Source organism: Adiantum capillus-veneris, chromosome 8 (genome assembly GCF_014529385.1).
Source record: "Adiantum capillus-veneris isolate H3 chromosome 8, ASM1452938v2, whole genome shotgun sequence".
Classification (NCBI taxonomy): domain Eukaryota; kingdom Viridiplantae; phylum Streptophyta; class Polypodiopsida; order Polypodiales; family Pteridaceae; genus Adiantum; species Adiantum capillus-veneris.
Window position 1 is genome coordinate 88,487,549 of NC_140938.1, and position 19,619 is coordinate 88,507,167.

A 19,619-nucleotide genomic window follows, 5' to 3' on the forward strand; every position below is an offset into this window, starting at 1 on the left:
TTTTGACTTTCAGCCCCAACCTGCCCGCAGATACACAGCATTTTCAGCCTTTAGCAAGGTAGCAGATACATCCCAGATTGGTTGCAGAAGTTCCCCCATCTTTAGCCCAAGAAAACGCAGCCAAAACAGTCATTTTCAGCCACCAAAACAGTCCCGAAATTCAGCGATTAGAAGATCTCAGATTTCAGCCACCAAGTCGTCGTCGTCATCGGCATAGTCCCATTGCATCAGTCCATTGCATTCGCATTGTACACCTTTGTGCAATCAAAGTAGACCACTCTCACCGACGAGAGTGGGGCCTTCAGAGGAGGGTTTTACAAACTCTCGGGTGTCGTATCTCTTCTCTCTCCTTCTCTCAGTCTCATTCACTTGCACACACAATATCCACTCACTTTGTTCGTGACCACAACACTCTCCATAAGACGGAAAGCTCTCTCTTTCCCTAAAGAACTAAAAGGAACCTTGAGCAATAAAGATTACTAATCTTGAGAAAATACAACATTCATTCCGCTGCACCTAACATTGGTATCAGAGCTTTGGAAGTGTTCTGCATTACTCAAGGAAAGAACCACAAGAATTTTTTTGCTTGTTGCGATCGCACGAACTTGGGCGTGGCGATTCCTAATCGTGTTTTGTTGAAATCCCAAGAAAGAAGGGCTTGTCCAGCCTCCCCTTGTGTCTCTTTTCACTCATTGAGAGCAGACCATGCACTTAGCGGCCGGCCAATCGACGTGAGGTGGGAAAAAGCAACCTTGGTGTGAGCGCAAGGCCGCCAAGGGGTGCGCCCGCAGAAAAGGGTAGAACTCGGGTGAAGAGAAGATCCTTCTCCAACGCGATTTGCAAGCGAAAGAAAACCTCAAGAACCTCAAGAACCCCAAGAACCCAAGAACCAAGACCCGCAAGAACCCAAGTTCCTCGTGGACTTAAGAACCCAAGTCCCCAAGAACCCACAAGAACCCACGATTGCAGAATGTTCATCACTCGAAGCGGAATGGATACTTCGCTTGGAGGTGATGAGCATGAGAGAGGCGAAGAAGAATTTTCCTCACCAAGAGGTTTTTCCGACCCTTCCCCATCTACGACAAAGATTGCACTAATTCCTATGGAGGAGTTGGACCAAGAAAGAGAAGCAGAAAGAAAAGCCTACAAAGAAGACATGGCAACCATAGAGCGCCGGTACCAAGAAAGAATGACAGCCATAGCGCGTGAGAGCGAGCAAGCACGCTTGGAAGCCAAAGAAACACAAGCAAAATTTGATCGTGAGAACAAAGCCCTCAAAGAACAAAGCGACCGACAGAACAAAGAGATGTTGCGACTTTTTTCTCAAGTACAGGCGTACTTTGCACAAAATCACGAAAAGGAGACTCTCTCCGTCTCTCCTTCTCCAAAGCATGACACACAGGATTTGCAGGATTGTGTGAAGCATGATGATGATTTGAATGACAATGATAAGCATGATGATTTGAATGATAATGATTTGAATGACAAAGACAAGCATGAAGAAGATGTGATTGTTCACCAGCATGAGGTGTTAGTGGATGCTTTTTCTAGCGAAGCTAACCTCGTTGTAGATTCGATCAATCACCAAGAATCGATCTTGGCTTTCGAGTCGAGGTCCAAAGAACCCCCACAGGACGATTCGATCATTCAGGACGAACCGATCTTGGCTCTCGAGCCTTGGTCCAAAGAACCATCACAGGAAGTATTCTGTGTTCGTATGATTGATACGCACGCATTGTTCAAGTGTTTCATTCGTGAAGGTTTCCTGTATTTTAGTCAGCATCGTTATGTGATCCCTTTTCCTAGGCATGACATATTGTATGTTGAGCACGTTTCTCTCATGGATGAGCACGAATGTATGCGAATTGTTCATGAAAAGTTGAAAAGTTTGTATATAAGGAAGTCGCGTTCCACGTCTCTTCCTTGGCATGACACAGGTTCCGAACGCGCACATGATAGTATGAGTACCAAGCATGGGCATTTCCATTGTGATTTGCCACAGTTGATTGATTTCGATCAAACAGAAAAGATTCGACCGCATTGTTTGCATGTGTTTGATGAACAGGTTGTCACTCCGTCTCTATGTTCATCTACATTGCATACATAGTCTTTAGAGAAGACAAGATTTTTTTCCTTCACTTTACATGGAATGGGTATGTTCATGGTTTTGTGTTGGAGATTGTTTCAGGAATTTTCAGCCATGGAGATTCTTAAAGACGAAAGAAGAAGATGCCTAGACGAAGTTGAAGCAAGGAAGAAGATTCAGCAGATTTTGTGTCGCTTTCGGCACGGCCCAAAGAAGCAAGCGTTGCAGACCTTTATGAAGTTCAAGTACCGCACGACCCACACATCAGAGTGGGCCGGCGAAGAGTCCCTTTCAGGATTCCGGATGCTATTGGCGATCTCCCTCGACGCCATACAGTTCGGTACCAGTACCTCGCTTTGAAAAGAAGGGGATGTCACGTGACACATCCCAACCCTATGTGCTCGTGGACAAGCTACACCACAACAGGGTTCAGTCTGTTCAGTCAAGTCTAGATTAGCAGTGATCTGGCACTTTTGTGAGTCTATTCGTAGACCGTGCATGCCCAGTCACTTAGCTTAAATGCATATCCTCCGGTTGCACACATCATGATCATCGGAATTCCCATCAGAATCCATTAGCATCAGTTAGGGAAATTTTCCAGTGCATTTAGACTATTTTCCTATTTATTGGTATTTTCACTTATTATTTTTAAGTGACTTTCCAACAAAAGTAGATAGGGCAATTTTGCTAAGTTAATATATAAGCAAACCCAAGTTAGCACTTTCTGGCAAAAGAGGCAGTAGGAGCTTCCTGCCCAACACGCAACTTCTCAGCAGTACCCCCCAGCACCCCCAGCGTTTTGGATCCCCATCCTCACCGAGCAAGTTCCCATCCTCAGCGTTTTCTCAGCATCAGCCATCGCCATCAAGTCCAACCCTTTCTAGCGTTTGATCCTCCTTCAGGCAGCCCCCAAAGCCCAGCGTTTTTGGGATTGCAAAGCATCAGCAGAATCAACGTTTTGACATCAGCAATTTCAGCCAAGCTAGCGTTTTTGCTGGCGTTTTTGCATTGCTGCAACGTTTTGACTTTCAGCCCCAACCTGCCGCAGATACACAACATTTTCAGCCTTTAGCAAGGTAGCAGATACATCCGAGATTGGTTGCAGAAGTTCCCCCATCTTTAGCCCAAGAAAACGCAGCCAAAACAGTCATTTTCAGCCACCGAAACAGTCCCGAAATTCAGTGAGAAGATCTCAGATTTCAGCCACCAAGTCGTCGTCATCATCCCCGTCATCGTCGTCGGCATAGTCCCATTGCATCAATCCATTGCATTCGCATTGTACACCTTTGTGCAATCAAAGTAGACCACTCTCGCCGACGAGAGTGGGGCCTTCGGAGGAGGGTTTTACAAACTCCTGGGTGTCGTATCTCTTCTCTCTCCTTCTCTCAGTCTCATTCACTTGCATGCACAATATCCACTCACTTTGTTCGTGACCACAGCACTCTCCATAAGACGGAAAGCTCTCTCTTTCCCTAAAGAACTAAAAGGAACCTTGAGCAATAAAGATCACTAATCTTGAGAAAATACAACATTCATTCCGTTGCACCTTACATCAGCTTTGTGCACATTGCTAAATTTTATTTTATTTTTAATCACCATTAGCCCTTAGCCCTTAATTCACTTTTCCTAATAAAAAGTTGTGTGTGCGCACGTGCACATCCTTGAGTGGTGGAAGCCCACTCTAGACAAGAAAAGGGGGCAAGAAAATCGGATCTGGATTCTGGCCTTTTGTGGCGGTGTCTCATCCTTTTGTGGGGTCTCATTACTCTGCGTCTCCTACCTCGAATTGCCAGGACTCCCAGTGCTGCTGCATTGGTGAATATTCCCGAGCACTGCTTCTAGGTCTGCGCAATTTGCTGCAGCTCTGTCCCGTCGTAGCACACTACCCACGACTGCTTCAATCTGTGCCGACCAGCAGTGCCCTCACGACCAGCTATTCGATTTCGGTGTACTCGCTGCAACCTGCAACACAAGGTTCGTCTGCAACTTGTACACCCGAATTGCCCACTGCCACCTCTTGAAGCCTCGTCACCTGCTTGCCAGCCCCATGCACTAAAGAGCTCTTTTGTCATCACCTACCTTGTGGATCCCACAACCCCACCAAACCTACCTTCTAATGTGTTGTTGTTGGCTACCCTGCATCGCCATTGCAGTGGCCGAGATTTTCTACTGCCTCATTAGCTCTCACGCGCTACGCTACCAACTCGCCAAGACTGCCATAGCTAGTCCATACTTACTAAGGGTCGCCATCATGTCGTTCCCCCTCCTCGATGCCATAGCAGCACCATAAACAAGCCCTCCACAGCTCCGCTAGTGGACCCTGTTTCCCACAACCCAAGTGTTGCCTTACCTACTCGTCTGAGGTTCTGAGCTCGTCATCACCCGCATGCTCAGCAGCAGAGCTTCACACGTCACTCTCCAACCACACACCTGCTTCCCCACGGCTACCTTCTCGCCCTCGCGCTCTCCTGTACTCCCCACGTGCGAGCTGCACACGCTATTGCAACCAGCAACCGACTGTCGACTAGCTTGTCTAATTAATATTTAAAGTTTTTTCTTTTCAAGGCCTCATTCCCACGGGCTCCCTCACTAACCACCTCGAGCTCATAAATTCATCTAGAGGAAGCTTCCCACAATAATAGAACTTGGCACCAAGCTACTTTAAGGTTTCATCAATAAGGAGGAATACTGCCGACAAAAGCACTATGGTACCTCACACCATGCACTCACAATTCAGCTTCCGCATTTTGTACAAAACAGTTGCATTTGCTTTTGCATTCAATCAAAGCACGACCATCGGTTCTAGACACTGCCCGAAGGAGTCCTTCATGATAAGACCGCCCATCGTCATAAGCACTCACATCACAAGCACCGTTAATAAAGTGATACCAACATATTCAAAATAATCCTTTTGCATAGCTTAATAATTTGAGGGTTTTTTCCCACGTGGTTTTTCCCTCCATTGTACAGATATGTGTATTTATCTTCCTTTGCATTTTCACAATCTGCATTGGATCAAAAACATCAAAAAACAATAGCGTTGGATCAAAACATCGACAACAACAAACATCAAAATGTGGCAAGGACAACAACAACAACTTCAAAATGTGGCAAGAATACCGACAACAAAGTACAACACCTTTTGCAGATTTGTGCGAGGGAGAAAATCCTCCAACAAACGACAACCAAAATGTGGTTAAGCATTCTCTCAATTGTACCTTACCCTCTATTTGTGCCAGGCGAGGCTTGTGTGTGCCTACACCCTAATATTTTGTGTGCCTACACCCTTTGTGTCTAGGGGCGACAACTTTGTGTTCAAGGGGAGGCTTGTGAATTGTGTACCTCACCCTGGTGTGTTTTGAGGGGAGGATTGTGTGAGTGATATGCAACCAAAACCCACATAGGGGGGATTGTTGGGATGCGAGGTTTTGTTGCATCTCTTGTGTGAACAACCCCTTCCACCCCATGTGTAAAGCCATGTGAAGAACCTCTTACAACCTGTGTAAAGAGAAACCACTTGTATTTGTGCATTGGCAGCCACATCTTGTGCTCATGTGTCAAAAGGCTGTCTATTTGTATTATCCTATATAGAGGCACATTCTGCTGAGTAAATGTAAGCTTTATCATTTGCAAAATACCCTATTGTATTGTGCAATAGACTCTCTCTCAAGCTCTACACTAACATCTTCAAAGCATACCATTAACATGAATGGCACACTAATCCACCCACCTTAACCCTACACAAATCGTGATGCTACATATCGTGGTAAAAAAACTGTCTTGTGGCAAAAATCCAACTGATGATCTGCATCTGGTATCATCTGCAAAGTACCTGGTCTATATCCTGAAGGAGTAAGGAGGAAGACCGGATCTGTCGGAACGACATGAAAAAAGATGTGTGACCCCGGAAATTGCAAAAGCCATGCAACTTCCCCCACATCACAAACCCATCATGGATGCCCACTCTAATCAGCAACAAACAACAAACTGCCGTCCACACTGGTTGCGCATATGGACAAACCCAGAAACAATGCCTCAAAGACTCCGGCTCCAAAGTACATCTCTGACAAGTCGGATCATGACCACTGATTGATGACCAAGTGCCTACAGGCACTCCAGCATGCGCTAGCATCCACATGAAATAACATATCCTGCGGTTGATCCGGAAGGTCCAGATGCAAGACCAAAACTGTCGCTGGAAAGCTGATAGGATGCCTTGATCCTACCACACCTATGACTGGCGTGGACAATGAGGTGGATGCCGGGTTTGCAAAAGAAGCCCTCTCTCTCTCTCTCTCTCTCTCTCTCTCTCTCTCTCTCAAAGTAATCGTACTTCTTAGTGCTCTGCCGAAGAGCTATGATTATATTGTGACCATTCACCAGCAGAAAGAGAGGACACCAGCCCTTTCAGATGTCATTAGTTCTATGCAAAACGAAGAGAAGAAGCCAAAGAAATCAAGAAAGATCAAGCTTCAAAGTTCAAGGAGAGGAGAATTAGAGGCTACATCTGCATCTTCATCAAACAAAGGAACCAAGAAGTATTACAACTGTGGAAAATAAGGGCATTTTTCTAAGGTTGCTTCAAGTATTCTTGATGACGTTAGTGGGAATGTTATAGCATTTAGTCAATACTATGCACAATGAAGTTGATGGTTATATTGTCTTATGGGTGACTAACATGAATTCATAGCTGCACTTTCCTTCATAAGTGAATTCGGGCTCTCCTTGGATTCATCTATGTATATATATAATTGTATACATTAAGAAGGGACACGCCCTTCTAAGTGCCATTCTAGCAGCTGCTGCAAGGTGAGGCACATGTTGCAAAGTCAAAGGATGAGGACAAGGAGCACGAGGAAGAAAGGAGTAACAACCTTGTGTACTTCCCAATTTTTATCACAGAGATGTTTGTAGAGAACATCGCAGATCCTCTATCTCATGCTTTGAAGTTGTTTGGATAGCCTTGACACCTTTGGTCCAGCTTGTGACACCCTAGTTTGAGGGGAGGTCTCTTACAGTCTATGTGACACCCAATCTTTGTGACATTTGTCTTAATGACATTAGTCTTTGTGACATATCGAATCTCTGATATTATGGTTGTCCTTCCACATTGTGCCATTGGTCCAAACCCCAGGGAAGAGTTGTTGGGTGTGTGGACTTTGTCCCATGACACCAAGTGCTCTTTGTGAAAATTGAGAGAGCCCTACCTTGTATGCTTTGTATGAGTCCTTATGCATACCACCTCCAATCCAGTCATATCCTATGTGGCAATGAGCCATGCGATGTGCCATGCACTTGGTCTAGTTGTATATGAGTCCAAAAGTGATCCCTATCTTCATGGGTCGACCCTTTTTTGTAGGAGAGCTAGTTGGAGGTCCATCATACTCTCTTGTGTTGTAGTCTTGTGAGGCAACTCGCACGAGAGAATGCCCAGAGTTTCGTATGCCCAGATGAGCATATGGATGGAGTTGAATGCTTTACAGCTGGATGCATTCCTGTGTAAATTGAGGGCCCCTCCTTTTATCTAAGCCACTTTGATTGAATAAGATCATTCTAAAACAAATTTTCAGACTAGCTACAGATCAAACTAAACCCCTCCTCTTCAGCCTCTTGACACAAAAGCTTTCTAAAAAGACAATCTTTTCCATGAATCCACAGATGAAGCACCCAGATTGACAATGCTTTGCCTCTACTTATTTATATCTGAAGACAAAAAAAAAAGGATCTTGAGCAGCTTTAAAGCACAGAAAACCTCCACAACAGGTCCCCTGCACGAGCCCATCAAAGTTTCAAATGCATTAGCCTCTACCTGTTACGTGTTGCAAAACAAGAAGCACCTCACGAACTGCTCCAGAGCAGAGGGAGCCTCTGTACCAACTCCAGCACAAAGGCCAAGCCCTTGTTGCTTACTAAATGACACTGATACTTCCAACATTAACCCCCACGAGTCTTAACCCTTGGTGCGCCTTACTAAGTGAATAGGTTGCAATTTTTATTTGTACTTAGCCCTTTCAAAAGAATGTGAAGAAGCTTTCAAGTTCAGTGAAATTCGAACTTACAGTTGTAATGCTTGTATTTTCTTTCAAAGCATTAGCAACATAACCTGTTCCTTCCGCATGTATATTATTGCCTCCCTGGAAACAAGAGCATGTAAACATCACAAAAAAAGGTGAAGGAAATTTTTAATTCTAAATAAACGTTTCTGCAAATCCTTTTCCTCTGCCAAATTCAGCATACAGCACAACCCACGGACAAGATCAAGTGTTGTCAACGTGCTGTTTCTTTTCAAAGCCTCAGCAATGCGTTGTGCGCCCTGCGTGTACAGTAGTAACATGTGAGATTCCTCAAAGATGATGAATCTATGTCTCCAGGCAGCACAAACAGAATATGGATCTACCTCATCACCAATATCATTCATATAAAGATTTAACCATTGCAAACTTTTTGTTTTCTTGATGAAGGTTGCCACATGTAAAGCCCCCTTCGGCCCAATGTCATTGTTGCCAATATCAAGAGTGGTAACCTTTCCTACAACCAGGCACACGTATGAGACCAAAAATTAACCACCATGATTACCTTATTGAAAGGAAAGCCATGCTTGTGAACTTCTAACATACAGCTGCTTATGATACAAACCAGAATTAGCTGGCTGCCCCTTGGTTTCCATCTGAAAATTTTTAACATTAACTTGGCACAACTAAGGCTCTAAACGGCACTCTCTTCTAAACATCAATCATTGTGCCCTGCAAGCCAGTATAAACAAACAGTGTTGCTTTCAAACACAGGTGCAGGCCCTTCCAGCAGCTTGAAAGTCATCACAACAGCTTATGACCTTCTCAGGCTCATGCAACATCCTAGAACACATAAGCACATCATACTGTCATTGAATTGCTATGCCACTCAAGCCATCTGTTTGTTTGCAGGCTAATGCACGACAACGGTTTCCAAATGGTGTTCTCGATTTCTTATGCACACCATAGTCAGAAAGGTAGGGTGATGAGTGTAGCAGCTTCAGATGTGGCAGCTGAGGGAACAAGATTCGAGCAAGCAGAAAGATAAAATACGGGCATAAGACGAATTGATAGGACACATACCTCGTAACTCAATACAGATTAATATGTCTGGCTTGCACATGCATTGCAAAAGATCACAGATCAAGTCCCACACACATCATAGCTCTCTCGTACTTTTTCTTCCATCTTTTTTTTTTTTGCCCAAAACAAAAATCCTTCTATTAGTTTTTTTAATCTGCGCGGAGGGTTACATCGCCACCTTCAAGAGGGTACACTGTATAAAGGAAAAGGAAGATTCTCCCATGATCAGCATGTGTACAACGGCTAAACCATATAATAGGAGGGGGAAAGAGCCACACAGATGGCTTGTAATGGCAACGGAAACCTTTGTCCACCATAAAGAAAGGTCCAGGCCACCATATCTAATAAATGCTTAGCATCGTCTCTCAGCCCTGTCGGAGCAGCCCTGTATGCTATCATTGCGGTCCTTTGAGAGCATGAATCAGGTCCAGGCAGAGGCGCGCACTGGTCTCGAAGACCCAGGCACACTGGGCCCACCATACAAACCAAAGGCAGTGGATTTTGAACAGCTTCCATCTCTCTCACCTGTGTCCAAACTGCTGCCCAGAAATCAGGCGCTGGTCACTACTTAGGCCATCCTGCCTGAAGCCTGATCCCAAGGCTGCCCTAGCACATCGCTTTTGAGAATGAAGGCCATCACACGAAGGATTTGTAGCCATATATGCTGTACCTGAAGGCACTATCAAAGACAATGTCTCTGGATCTCCTTAGGGTGCCCACATCCAGGGAAAATCGAGGGGTGTCCGCTTTAGGCTAGCCAGACACCATTGTTCCTCTCTGTGCGACTAGCCACTGAAAAGTAGTAATCCTGCGAGACTGTTGGCTAGCCCCACAAATCTGAGAGGAACTCTTCAAAGAACCCCTACTGTCGTCAATGCTGAGTCACTACTGAGATGGCATCAATACGGTGCATTCGTCCACAAGCAAGGCACCTTTTGAGATTGTTGAAGGTGGCAAAAAGGTTCCTCCCATTTTGCATACAAAGGACAAAATTTTTGAGGCAGATCGATATGTTGAGAACATGGATGAAATGTATATGAAGATTAAGCTTCACTTGGAGAAGACTCAGGCAAAGCAGAAAAGGGTTGTTGATCGTCACCGTCCTGGATTACTATTTTCACCTGGTCATTGATTACTTTTACGGTTTGAAAAGGCAAGGTTAAAGAAGATGAAGAGCAAGGAAAGGTTGTTTCCAAAGCTCAGCATGCGTTACTATGGGCCTTTTCAAGTGCTTGATAAGATCAGCGATGTTGCTTATAGGCTGAAATTGCCTAACACTTGAAAGATTCATAATGCGTTTCACGTGAGTCTTCTAAGACCCTTTGTGGGTGATGTGTCAGATGATCTGCAACAGGAGGATCAACCAGAAGTCGATGAACTTGATGAGATCTTGGTACCTGAGTAGATTTTGACACATAAAGAAAGAAAAGTTAAGGGACAGGTTGCAAGACGCTATTTGGGGAAGTTCAAGAACTATCCACCTATGGATGCAAAGTGGATGGAAGAGCATGAACTGTCGAAGTCACCAAATGTATTGCAGCTTTACCTTGAGGCCTTCGGGTTACAGCCTATGTATGCCCCAACCCAACATGTGCAAAGGAAGGGTAATGATGGAGCTAGCACATCAAATGTACATACGAACTTAGTGCAATAGAAGTGTGCATCGCTCTTCAAGAGGTATTATGCTATAGATGGAAATGACAGTGCCGATCACTGTTGTAGGTAGCCCTCAAGCTCCCGCACCTATAGGGTCACTTGCCCTTTGAATTAGACGAGATTCCTCACGGAAGATCTCTCTAACTTGTCTTGTACAAGCACCCACTGCTTTCCCGAGACTCCCCTGGCATTACCTTGAAATTTAGGTGCAAAACCCTAAACCTGCAAAGAAAAACACAGCAGGTTGTAATTCCTTCTTTCGCATCATTTTGAGCGGAGCAAACACGTCTACGCGTCTCAGAAGCTCCCGCATGCAATGGGACAGTTTCCCTATAAATCGGACGAGTTTTCACGTGAAAAAACTCTCTGTTTTCGCATTCCTTCGCGATGGAACTATGCATACTTGATGGGGATTAGCAGTTAGCTAATCTAGTTCCTGTACATAAGGCTCTTGCCTTGGCAAATGCGCATAAAACCCCCAAAATTTGTGGAATTAGGGTTGCAGAGAAACACACACAGCTTGGAGAAGACGAAGGAAGCTCAAGGCACACAATAGAGAGTGTGTTACTTAGTGTGCAATGGAAAGATAGATAGCCCTAGAGTGATGGACGTATATACAATGCTCGGGGGAAAAAACCTCCTAAAGAGGAAAAAAATGTCCCGGCGGTCCTAGTGTGTTCACACACATCACTACCACATGTATATGGTAACAAATCCCCCCTGGAGTGATGCGGTGAACGAGAGCTAGCACATGAGTAAAGGGAAGTGCCATGCCCTGAGGACATGATCAGTCCACAAAGGGGAGTGAGCCCAAAGCTTTGCGGAAAGCTTCAAGCTTCTCAGGAGACAATGCCTTTGTGAAAAGATCTGCAAGGTTGTCCTGTGTTGGCACATAAGCCAAGCTGATCTCTCCTACTGAGAGCCTCTCCTTGACATAGTGGTAATGTACCTCAATGTGCTTTGTGCGAGCATGAAAAACTGGGTTCCTCACAACTGCCAATGCGCTCTGACTGTCAATGTAGATAATGTTGGCAGTATCCTGTCCAGCACCCACATCAACCATAAGGCGTTTGAGCCATACACACTCAACCATAGCTGTGAAGACTGCCCTGTACTCAGCCTCACAACTCGAAGTGGCCACAGTAGGTTGCTTCTTGCTCAACCATGATATACATGAACTGCCAAGCATGAAACAAAAACCACTTTTGGACACTCGCGTGTCAAAACAACCAGCCCAATCTGAGTCCGAAAAAGCATGTAAGTCTGGCGGCAATGATCCCCCCTTGGGATAAAACAAGTCAAGATGTAAAGTGCCACTAAGGTAGCGGAAAATCCTCTTGACAGCCTGCCAATGCTTAGACCCTGGGCTCTGCATAAATTTGCTGACCTTTGAGACACCTGTTTAGTACATAAGTGGCACACATGATGGCCTCAAGCCAGAAAGAATGCGGCAAAGCTTGACTTTTGACCATACATCGTGCCATTTCCGTAAGTAACCTGTTTTTCCTCTCAGCAACACCATTTTGCTGAGGTGTATAAGGCACTGTACATTGGTGTTTTATCCCACGACTAGCCAGAAATGCATTGAATTCATGAGACATATACTCCCCCCCTCGATCGGAACGGAGGGTACCCATAGTACATTTCGAGACATTTTCAGCCATAGCCAAAAATTGTTTGAAGCACATAAAAACTTCGGACGCTTTAAGCTGAAATATACCTAGATGAATCCAGGATATACCCAGATTCACCCTTGAAGGAAAGTGCAAGGTATAGCCTCATGGTAGTCACCGACGAGACAATATAACCATCAGCTCCATCATGCATAGTATTGACTAAATACCACGACATCCCAACTAACGTCGTCAGTGCCCAATAGTGGGTGTAGAACTAGCTACAAACATATGCTCCCAAACACAACACACACCACACGCACACACACATGAGCATACATCAATACAATCAGCGTGCTGAGTTTCTGTCATGACTCCGAAGATCAAGGGCAGACTCAGCCATAATGAAGCCTAGCACTAAGAGAAGCTTTAAGCGGAAATACCCATGCATGCCTGGAGTAATCATCAATGAAAGTCACGAAGTACAGGAAATTGCACAAGGACGGAGTTTGCATGGACCCACAAACATCACTATGCACAAGGCAACTTGCATGTGGCCCTCACTGAACCATCCTTTGGAAACTTAAAATGCTGCATTTTACCCAGAATACAGCCTTCACAACCATGTTTGATAGGTGCTTCAAGAGGCGGCAAAGAAGCAACCATATCAAATTTTTGCAAACGTAGCAAACTGGCAAAATTCAGATGACCAAAACGTGCATGCCAAAGTTTTGCATCTGAAATAGCCCTTGAATCTGCAACTGCATTTGCAAAAGTTTTTCCACACTTCTCATACAAAGTGAGCTTATACAGCCCACGGCACAAAAAAGGCCAGATGCAACAATTTCATCAACAAAACTGAGATCATGAACTGTACATCTGTCATCCACAAATTTGACTACAAGTCCAAGTCTAGCAAGTGCGGATACAGACAAAAGATTCTTCTTGATCCCAAGTACATAAAGTGCATCAACAAGTGTGAAAGAATTGCCATTACCAGTAGTAAGCACAATCTTTCCAACTCCCTGAACTAGATAAGAGGCATTGTTGGCACAAGTGACTGAATTCCCACGAGGGACAGACTCAAGAGAGGTGAACAATTCATGATGTGAGGTAATGTGCTTTGTAGCACCAATGTCAAAATACCACACATGTGAGTCTGCAGCAACTGACAAGCATGCATCATGGACAACAGGACTGTAAGTGCACTCTGCGCTACAAACCCATTTTGCATCAACATCAGCATCACAGTCTCCTTTCACAAAAGACTCAACAATGGCTGCATTTGTAGTGGAACTACCATTTGCAGTGAACCACCCTCTTTCTTCTTAGCCTCTTTGGCCTTCAACTTAGGACACTGCTTGATCAAGTGATCATTAGCTCCAGCATTTGCAGTGGAACCACCCTCTTTCTTCTTAGCCTCTTTGGCCTTCAACTTAGGACACTGCTTGATCAAGTGATCATTAGCTTTACAATAATGGCAACGCATCTTCTTTTTGCCCTTATCACCAGAATTGCAGACGAAGTACTGCCAACAAAAGCATTAGGAACAAAAGTTTTGCCACTCGCAGCAGAACCATAAGAAGTGGCTACATTGCTGTTACCACCCTTTCTTTGAGAAGCAATAAATGCTTGTTGAACTGCACGCTGTCTAGTCCTATTTTTCTGGAAAGTGACTCTTGCAACAGCAATGTGCATAATGCATCAAACTTGACGGCTTCTGGATTTCCTTGGGTCACAAGTCTCCGAGTACTAGCAAAAGTCTGATAAGAATCTGGTAAGGCATCAAAAACAGTCTGCACAAGGGAACTGTCTAAAATGACTTCACCTGCAGAAATCAGTTGCTCGTTGATATCCTTGACACCAGCAAGAAAAGTGTCCATATCATCTTCCTCATGCATAATCTTCGACTCCGGCTCTTTACGCAACAAAGCAATTTTAGCCTTATTGCGGCTTGCATAACGACCAGCCAAAATATCCCAAGCCTGTTTTGCAAATTTTGTTGAACGGATGTGAAGAACAATGGTGCGCTTCACAGACAACGCAATCAATGCATGAGCCTGCACATCCTTTACATCCCAACGAGCTTGTTCTGCCGTAGGCAAAACAACTCTAATAGCAGCAATCCTTGCAGCAAGACCTGCAACATCCTCAACATCGCCTACATCCTCAGAACCAGGACGTACATCAATGCCCTGCACAATATTCCAGACGCCCTTTGACACAAGAACGTGTTGCATCATATAAGCCCACATAGAGTAATTGTCCCCATCCAACCTGTCCTCAGCAACAAACATCTTGAACACATCTGTGTTGTTGTCAGCCATGGTAAATGCTGCACCTGATGTGAAAACTGCCCGAAAATAGGAGAAACGGAGCGAGAACAACACGTGCTATATAGCACAAACCGGAGAAGACTGTAAGGCACCTGTTATGCAGAAATCGGCACTGACAGAAATTCTGCACAAAATGACGAAATTGCCTGTAGTGAAAACGGAGGCCGAAATGAGCCCGAATCAAAAATCTGCGCAGACTCCGCTCTACGAGCTTTCCCGAAATATTTTGTCGACCTGCGAACGCTCGCCAAACCTCACTGTAATCGGAGAAAGTGAGCAGGCGTGTGCTGGAGCAGCTGACGACTAAGCCTGAGAGGACGTAACCTACTCTGATACCAATTGTTGGAATTAGGGTTGCAAAGAAACACACACAGCTTGGAGAAGACGAAGGAAGCTCGAGGCACACAATAGAGAGTGTGTTACTTAGTGTGCAATGGAAAGATAGATAGCCCTAGAGTGATGGGCGTATATACAATGCTCGGGGAAAAAAACCTCCTAAAGAGGGAAAAAATGCCCCACCGGTCCTAGTGTGTTCACACATATCACTACCACATGTATATGGTAATAGAATTGTACATGGTCATCTGAGAAGTCCAACTAGTGAGGCATTACCATATGTGCAAAGGGGAGAAAGAGATGCGCGAGAGCAAATCATCGCGCTACATAGAGCAAGGGAGGAGGCAAGCTTTCCATTAAAGCTGTGAGCACCTGCACCCACTACTCACACACATTGTGTAGCACACTTATGAAGTCCAAAATTCAGCCCCCACTCAAAAAAGGGCGCCCCCTCTTGGATGAGGCTTCACGAAAGTGTATCTTGGCCTGCATGCAGCTTCCTACTACCACATGTCCATTTGACTCTTTTTGGTTTAATTTCCTCATACCCACCACCTTAAAAGTCCTACCAAGGGGCCTAAATGACTTTGAACTGAGCCAAGCCAACCTTTTACTACTCGGATTCCAATGTCGGTTGGCCCGACCATCTCGTGGTCACCTGCCCTTCCTGACTGCAGGTGAAACTCTCGACCAACGACCGTTTCACACTGGCCATGAAATGTCCGAGCATTTGTGATTTTATTGCCCAAACTAGGCGAGAATCTGCAACACACTGAATTCTCTGTTTTCTCCCGAAAATGCACCACATCACCTGTACAGTGATCCCCTCGCTTCCCCAAAGCTCCTTGGGGTATTAAACATCAATTAGGGTCGAAACCTTAAACCTGCAAAAATACACAGCAGGCTACATTTTATTGTTTCAGTTTCTGTTTCGCGTGTCGATCGCATCCGTAGCAAGCCCTTGTACTTCCGCACATGTAGGGCTACTTGCCCTTTAAATCGGGATCTTCTCTTACCCGAGCTCTTCTCTTTCCCACGGGTGCACCTCTTGGCGGCCTTGCACTCACACCAAGGTTGCTTTTTCCCACCTCACTTTGATTGGCGGGCCACTAAGTGCACGGTCCGCTCTCAATGAGTGAAAAGAGAAACAAGGGGAGGCTGAACAAGCCCTTCTTTCTTGGGTTTCCTGTCACTCTTCAAAAACACGATTAGGAATCGACACGCCCAAGTGGACTTGGGTTACGTGCGACCGCAACAAGCAAAAAAAAATTATTGTGGTTCTTTCCTTGAGTGATACAGAACACTACCAAAGCTCTGATACCAATGTAAGGTGCAGCAGAAATGAATGTTGAACTTTGCTCAAGATGAGTGCTCCGAACTGTGCTCAAGGTTCCTTTTACTTAAGGAAGGGAGAGCCTTCCGTTCCTTTAGTGAGAGAGTGCAAATGATCACAAACAAAGTGGTGAACATTGTGAATGAAGGTGCTGAGACTGAGAGATAGAGAGAGAAGAATACGACACCAGAATGTTGTCAAACCCTCCTCCAAAGGCCCCACTCTCTATGGCGAGAGCGGTCTACTATTGATTGCACAAATCTCTACAATGCTTTGGACTTGCCGATGATGTCGACGACGATGAGGACGACGACGAGACGGGCTGAAATCTGAAAACGCTATGGCTGAAATCTACAAATCTTTATCTGCTGAATTCTGACTCTATGTCGGTGACGACAGCGATAACAACGATGCAACGACAATGCGCTGAAAATGTAGATGCCGAAATCTGCGTTTTCCGGGCTGAATCTGCAAACTTCGATGGATCTAACCATGCGGCTAGGATCTGCTGTGGGAAGGTGAGATCTCCGAGGTTTGGGAGTTCTACTGCGGTGTCTAGGTGCTGAAAACTGAAAATGCTGGTGCTTCTGGTGGTTCCGTCGTGGTGAATCTGCAAAACGCTGAGATGCCAGGCTGATGCAAAAACGCTAAGGCTGATCTAGGTCCTTGATGCAAAAACGCTAGGCTTCTGCTGTTCTGCTACTGCCGAGGCTGATCTGCAATGCAAAACGCCAAGGCTTCTGCTGCTGATAAAAACGCTAGGCTTCTGCTTGGCAAAAATGCTAGGTATACTGTTGGGGGGTCTTGCTGAGAAGGTGCCTGTTGAACACACGGTTCCTGCTGCCTCTTCTGCCAGAAAGTGCTAGCACTAGGTTGCTTATGTACTTGCTTGCTAAATTTGCCCTATCTAGTTCCCAACAAAAGTCACTTAAAAATAACAAGTGAAAATTGGCTAAAATAGGGAAAATAGTTCTATGCACTGTAAAAATGCTCCTGATGGCAACTGATTGAAATATGATGGTCATGTTGTGTGCAACCAGCGGATATGCATCTAATCTAAGTGCCTGGACATGCACGGTCTGCGAACAGACTCACAACTTCCTAAGCTAACTGAACTGAACCCATGTCATGAAGTAGCTTGTCCACGTACACATAGGGTTAGATGTGCACGTGACACCGGAAAATGCACAAGATCACCTATACAGTGATCCCCTCGCTTCCCCGAAGCTCCTGGGGGTATTAGGGATCAATTAGGGTCGAAACCCTAAACTTGCAAAAATGCACAGCAGGCTGTATTTTGTTGTTTCAGGCTCCGTTTTGTGTGACGTCCGCATCAGTAGCAAGCCCTCATACTCCCACACCTATAGAGCTACTTGAACTTTGAATCGGACGAGATTTCTCGCATGAAATCTCTCCGAGTTCATGTGTACCTGCGGGGATTAGCAATTAGCTAATCTAGCACCTGGACAAGAGGCTCTTGCCTCAGCATACGCGCATGAATCCACACAACTATACATACAAATGGAAAGTCCTTGAGCTGGGCATTACAATTCTATAATCAAAGGGGGACAGAGGTGCGCGAGAGCGGAATCATCGCGCTACATAAGGCAAGGGAAAAGGCAAGCTTTCCACTAAAGCTGTGATCACCTGCACACTTCTAAGCAAGTCAACCTCAGTTGCTAGGCTCAATCCACTGGCCATCTTCGACAAAGAAAGCCTAATGGTTGGCTCGATGGGAGCAGGTGAGGAGGCTGCATCACAGTCCCCTCTAAGGTAGAGAGGCTGGCTTAGTCCTCCATCTGAAACCAATGTTGTTGCTACAAGCGTGTGTGTGTGTGTGTGTGTGTGTGTGTGTGTGTGTGTGTGTGTGTGTTGAGGGCGGGGGGGAGGGCAATCTTCTCTCTGGGAGGTCATGTTTGGCAAGATGGAAGGGCACATTCCTGAATGTCCTTTTACTTCCAGTTTGATTTCTGCTTGGAAAGATGTTACAATTCATTTATCATGGCACAACTGATAGCAGCAAGAAGGGAATTCGCTTCGTTTGGAGAGTCTTCATTGGAGTCGGGCATTCTCTCTTACTTTGGTTGGCCATTCGCCTCGTCACGCATACTCTCTCTCTTGTTGTGGCCTCCGCATAGTTGAGGATGTGGTTGATGAGGCCGGCTACACCTTCCAGTTTCCCCTTGCCGCTCGCTGTTTTGGATTGGGTATGCATTACCGTCAGCTTTGGAGAGAGCTTCAGCACATGCTGGTTGACTGTTTACCTGTTTCGCCTTTTGCCAGACGGTAGCCGCATGTCTAATTGGAATTTCCCGGACACGCCTTTTGAGGCCATTTCTGCCAATCAAGTTTATGATTTTTCTACCGCGGACTTGGCTTGCTGACCATTGTAATGCCCTCTGGTCCATGCACAAGTCTGATATCTGGTGGAGGAAGCCTCTCTCTTCCCTCTGGAAAAGCCACTTGCCTTTGAAGGAGCAATTGTTTCTCTGGTGCTGCTTGCTTGGAGTTCTCCCGGTGGGCACTTTTCTCAGTGCATGTCATATCCACTCTTCTCGTTGTGTCCGCTGCTCGACTTCGGAAGAGGCTGTTTGTCACTTGCTTCGGGATTACTGCATTACTAGGGTTTTCTTTGTTGCATATCAGCTTGTATGCACCTCCATTTCCCGGCTATGGTCTTCCACAAACGGTTTTGGGCTTTTGGCATGCTCCCGCCTTCCTTGCAATGATTTGCCATCTTCTTATGTGGGTCAGACATTGGGCTTATTGGACCTGTGGCACCAATGTAATGGCTGTATGTTCCACCGCTTTGATGCAGATCCTTTTCTGTTCTTCAAGCTTTGCCTTTGGCAATCTTTACGTTTTGCCCTGGAAGTTGGGGATATCACCACAGAGATACATCGGGTTTCCTACAAATGCTTTTAGCCCTCTTTCACGACCGAACACTTCTATGTTCTTTCTTTTGTATATAATCTTTTCCGTGGGTTTTCCTTGCCTTGAGGTTTGCCACTTGTATATTAATCCCAAAAATTAAACCAAAGAAAAATGTGTGTGTGTGTGTGTGTTGAGAGAGAGAGAGAAAGAGAGAGTATGTGCGTATGTCTGGTGTGTGTGTGTGCGCGCGCGCGGAGGAGCGTTGGTGGTGAACGAACTGCAAGCTCTCTG

At 45.4% G+C, this 19,619-nt stretch overlaps 1 protein-coding gene across 1 annotated transcript in view; it reads right to left on the minus strand.

Annotated features, from left to right (window-relative positions):
* LOC147452521 (uncharacterized) overlaps positions 1-19,619 on the minus strand; it is a 67,109-nt gene that overhangs the window by 20,090 nt on the left and 27,400 nt on the right. Inside the window, exons 10-12 of the mRNA XM_086518177.1 lie at positions 8,484-8,614; positions 8,340-8,399; positions 8,146-8,220 (exon numbers count right to left, since the gene is read on the minus strand). Of these exons, the coding sequence (XP_086374303.1) occupies positions 8,146-8,220; positions 8,340-8,399; positions 8,484-8,614 (266 nt within the window). The remainder of the gene's footprint in view (positions 1-8,145; positions 8,221-8,339; positions 8,400-8,483; positions 8,615-19,619) is intronic.